General features: G+C 32.6%; 1 protein-coding gene across 1 annotated transcript; it reads right to left on the bottom strand.

Moving 5' to 3' along the window:
- Nucleotides 1-236: 236 nt before the first annotated feature.
- LOC112292098 (early nodulin-93) lies at nucleotides 237-2018 on the bottom strand. The gene is made up of 5 exons (XM_024540253.3): nucleotides 1901-2018; nucleotides 1288-1438; nucleotides 1004-1065; nucleotides 792-867; nucleotides 237-576 (listed from the first exon to the last, which is right to left on the bottom strand). Exons 2-5 carry the CDS (start codon nucleotides 1436-1438, stop codon nucleotides 473-475), a joined length of 393 nt encoding a protein of 130 aa, XP_024396021.1. The 5' UTR covers nucleotides 1901-2018; the 3' UTR covers nucleotides 237-472.
- Between the last annotated feature and the right edge of the window lie 3372 nt (nucleotides 2019-5390).

Here is a 5390-nt window from a genome sequence, read left to right as displayed (position 1 = left end):
AATACCGCCAAAATATATTTCTTCGATAATGAAGAAACCCAAGACCTTGACCCCTGCACACCATCATTAAAATGCACCAAGCAAACAATCGACTCCTCGTAAGTGAAAGAGTTCTCACCTCTTGGGTTAAAATTACAACACATCAACTCACCCTCTTCCAGCCATGCATAAGCTACCTACTGAAAAGTCTTTCACAGGTTGCACTGTCGCACCCCTTTTAAAGATGTTGCACAATGTTAGTGGAACAAATATGCCTACTCGCGCACTTCAGCATTTATTAGAGATACCACGTAACCTTTCGATGAGAAGGTGCAACTGTTTGTATTCGAACTTAAAGTAGGAACCCATGTGAACAAACTTTTACGATTGCCACATTTGTGCACATATCTCGACAGCTCTGCTATGCTAAGACAGTAACCCTAAACTTAAAACCCTGCCTACTGCTAGTACGCAGTAACTATCAAGAAAATATTCATGACACTTCAGACCGCCTCTTCTCAAGAGCAGCGTAGGATGATTTGCGGGAGCATTCATGAATAGTTTGATCTGAAACAATGAAGTAACTCGCTATAGAGGCTGCACAAGACGTTAAAATAACAATTAAGGACGATGTGCGCATTTCACATATATGACCACCAATTTGCAGTATAAATATAAGTAAATAAAATAAGGTAGACTTGGTAACAAAACATACGTGAAAACAACTACTTTTCAAAAGAATATACAAGAAATAAAAACAAATAAACCAGTAATGGTAACTGCACACCTGTAAGGGCCGAAAAGGAAAATACCTGCAGAGACGATTAGGGCTTGTCCTGTGTAATTGAGACTCGCTTTAACCTTAGGGAACATTCGGACAGCAGTCAGCTGATCATCCGTATAACCCAACACAAAAACAGAAACGCATAATCGTTAGTGCAATCACAACATGTGCTCTCTTCTGAAGTTGATGCACCACTAAAAACGAAAACGGCGAAAGGAGGAAGGTACAGAGCAGCCTTACAGTCGGAATGCTACTTGCTACAAAAGCAATGCAGGCCGCCTTAAAACCAGCCTTTGCTCCCTCTAAAACAGCCGCAGCAGGATGGTCAGTGCTCAAGTGAGTCAAAGTCGTTCCTATAATTGAGACTTATGATTCCGAATTCGATACGATTCATGATATTAGATTCAGTGAGCTGATACAAAATAATATTCTCGAAAGTCCGAGCGGAAGTTAACCAGTTTCCTAGCTAATGCTTGTGCATTCCATGTTGAGAGAATTTGCAGGAGAGTTGACGGCATGCGTACCATCGGTGCAGTGCCTCGCCCTAGCAGCCCTTTCGCTGTCCTCAACCGCAGATGGAATCATGAAGGATCCCTTGCAAGATACACAATTTTGCTGCAGAGCAAGATGACCCTCTCTCTTCTGCCTCCACCACCTTTGTAGATCATCTGCCATCTTCACATAAGCCATCCAACCTCAGACTCAACAGCCACCATCACAATCCACAGACGTCCACAGCTGATAGAAAACTATGATTCTAAATCGAGTCAATCAGTTTACTACTGCCACCATGGTGGCGGAAGCAAAATCGCCTAATCCGAGCTCAAATCACTTCCCAGACGTACTAGAACTCTGCAAAAGGCCATCTCTAGCAGTAAGACGACATGAAAGAGACCCAATTCAACATTCGACTCAATTAGCATTTATCCAAACACCTCCCTGACAAACTCCCTTCTATCTAGGTTACGAAATCTGCTGGAAACACACATCCTCGCAATCGCGAAACTCAACAACATACATGCAAACTTAAATTCCGATCAACTGAACTCACAAAACCCTAACAGCACCAAAATTCATACACAAAAAAAGCACAGAACAGAGCACACTGAAGTTCCAGAAAATCCGATTCATGCAAACCTTGGTATCTAAATTTGTGCCGAATTGCTGCAGTCTGCGCGCTTGGTCTCCAAAATGGTCCCTAAATTCGCCGAAGTCTCCCGGAGTCAATGCTAGTGAGGCTCAGAGAATTGGAAAAACGAAGTCCGAGTTAGGGTTTAGTCGAGACTCTCGGAGAAGGCTGTTGCTTGAGAGTGGCCTCAGAGGGATCATGCCGCGGCCGTGACGAATTTGACACGTATGCGTCCAGGTCAGATTCTTAACTCCTCCAGGTGTATGCCACTTGTCAACTTCTGTAAGGTTCACAAAGATCTAAACTATGTGTTATTACATGTTTTTATTTTACTCCTTGGGTGGTAAAATACGAATTGGTGTACGAAATCTAGACTGTGTTTTGAGGGTTGTAGATTGAATTATCCTTGTTGTGTAAATGAGTGTGAAATGGCCATTTTAATATGGGAATTGTTAAATGAACCTAGGCATTTTCTATATTGACCCACTTATCTTAACCATCATACTAAATTCTCTTTTGCTGAATCCATACAATAGAGAATTTAGTACAATAGAGAATTTAGTACAATCACTTATCTTAACCATTGTACTAAATTCTCTACTGCTGAATCCATATTAGTTGAAAACCAATGAAAAAATGATTGGATCCCCAACCAATGATGATGGGTGTGTTGATTTACTAAATGCATGGGTTGATTTAATAATTTCCTTTAATATTTCTCAAAAAAGTTGAAATATAATGCATTTTGTACTGTAAAACAATGTGGATCAATTTAGAATTAATTAATTATTTTCAAGTGTAGTTGATAGAAAAATGTGGGCATACAAAATTTTAATTGAAATATATTAATGTTGGTTGTGATGAGTGATTTTAAATATTTGCATTGCACTTAATGAACACAAAGTTATGCTAAGATAAGTGATATAAAAATTTGGTTTATTTATTTCAGTTCTACACAAATCAAGACATCTTAATTTGTAATCAACAATGAAGTAAACATGACATTTTGTACTTCATTGAAAGTTATGGAGTTATTTTACACAAGCAGCAAACAAAAATAGGGTATCATATTAAATTCTTTTATGGTAAACTTAGCCTTGATCATGTAACTGCACAAGTCTAGATGTTTTTCAACACATAAATTACAATCCCCAGTGAAGACTTCTATTACTCAATTACAATTAGTGGCATTTAAACCCTATTTACAAAAAGATAAACCTAAAGTCTAAAAGATGAGACTACGTGATTTACATGTAACAAATATTTGTCATATATTCAGTACTTTATTATAAGAATGCTTGCAACTTCACTTCCATAAAAGCAACATATATATATATATATATATATATATATATTAAAGTTAAAATCAATCTCTGCAGTAATTCTAGGCATATAACACCCCCACGAATCTCAAAACTCTTTAATGGCATAAACCTCTGCAATCTTGCTGAAGTTAAGCAAACAAATCATTAACTTGCATCAAAATTTCTATGTCCATACATGAGTTTTTTTTATTTTAAATAAAATAAAATAAAAAATAGTAGACTGTAAGAAATGAATATGGTTTGGTAAAAGGCTTTAATTACATACTAAAATCTAGTGGGATATCTTTCATACCTTCTATTTTATTTTGATGCATGACATTCTGTTCATAAGTTTCATTGGTATAATCAATCTTCTAGTATCTTTGTATGTATTAGAAACTCGTCACAGTAAACTGTTGTATATTGTGGTTAAGCAATATATTGAATTAGTAAAAGTGATATCAGTGCTTAGGAATCCAAGTCACCTATGTAGCTTTGAATATCACTGTAAAAGTCATTGGTGGTAGGACAAACATATTGTCTGAGACAATGAAACCAAATGGTTTTGTGTAAAAGATTAAGGTTTATTTTAACAGTTTTAATGCCTCCATTCTTTAAGTATTACACATCATGTAACTTAGAATTTAAACACAGTTATCATAATTTGAATCCCAAGTGTGCTCATTTTAATTGTTTAGCATATCCTATGTTGGATTTTTAAAAATAATCATAATTAAAATCAAAAAAAAAAATTGCAGATTGCAAACTATATTAATTGTTATGTAGTAATATTTATTTTTAAAATTTTAAGAAAAAATATGTGTATATACACACACATAGAGGATCAATTTTTTGTTTTAAGAAAAACATGACAAAGTAAGTAATTGAGATTCAACATAGAACAATGTAATTTAGAGGTATATATGAAAAAATAGACAAATCAACACAAATAAAGATAAATATTGATTGTTTTAATAAATGAGATATAAGAGAATTCTATTCACATAAATAATATAGAGTGGAATGTTGAATAAGCTCAAGTTTATTACACACAAAATGTTCCTATTGCATTATAAGTAAAAAATTTAGGGACCAAAGAACCATGCATATTTGTAAGTAGACATTTGCCTAATCAATAAAGTTTTTGCATGTATGCATGTGCAAACTCTCTTTTGTAGTTGCAGAATTCAAAATCTATTATAATATGTAGTCATATATTACTTTGTTTTTTGTAACAACAAGTTTTATTTGAGAGATTTTGAAGAGAAATATTGTTATTTGCATTTTAAACAAAGTTCTCTACCCAATGAATAGTAACACATATAAACATGTTTTATAAGTATAGTGCTTGAATTGGCACTAAGAACAATATTGATTAAAGGATTTTTCAAGATCATGTGTAAAATAAAAGATATTTATTATTTTAAATGATTTTTGTAAAAGACTACAGCAATATCAACAATAGCAATTAAAAAATGATCAGCTTAGAAATAATCTTTGATTAGCTTCAGATATTCCTATTGATTTAAGAGCAACAAGATTTAACTATAAAAAAATAATTTTATCACAAATAAGACATTCAAGACAAATTTGAATGAATCTATCAATATATATATATATATATAGTAATAAAAACCCTTGTTGTTGGCCATGAAAAAGATATAAAAGTTTAATTTGTAGTTTCTAAATCAAAAATTTACCACTTCTAAAATTTATTAATTAAGAAATATATATATATATATATATATATATATATATATATAACAATAGAATAATTCATTTTTTTATTATAATTGGTAAATATAATTGCTTTTATTACAAAAACTAAAATAGCTAAGTTAAAAGAATTTCAAGATAAATTATATTTACAATAGTATTTTTATCTTTATTATTTTTAAGATATAAGATCCTGATCATATTTATAGAAGTGCATCACTAAAGGATAGTCTATAATTATCTATGTGTAAATACAAAGATTTTAAGATCAATTTTCATGATCTTTAACAATTATCTTTGAGATTTGTTAATGGTTATTGCAAATCCTTTCTTTATTAGAAACTACCTTTGAATAGAAACTTTGTAGATGATGGATATAATGTAATCATTAGTAGAAAAGATAACTATCTCTTATAGTCTTTAGAAAAAATTCTTGCCTTAATAACTTGATTAGTGAGCTCTATAATTACCAAGTGTG

Source organism: Physcomitrium patens, chromosome 15 (assembly GCF_059467195.1).
Source record: "Physcomitrium patens ecotype Gransden chromosome 15, ASM5946719v1, whole genome shotgun sequence".
NCBI classification, from domain to species: domain Eukaryota; kingdom Viridiplantae; phylum Streptophyta; class Bryopsida; order Funariales; family Funariaceae; genus Physcomitrium; species Physcomitrium patens.
The sequence above is the reverse complement of the archived record's forward strand: the minus strand, read 5'-3'. Positions and strand labels throughout refer to the sequence as shown.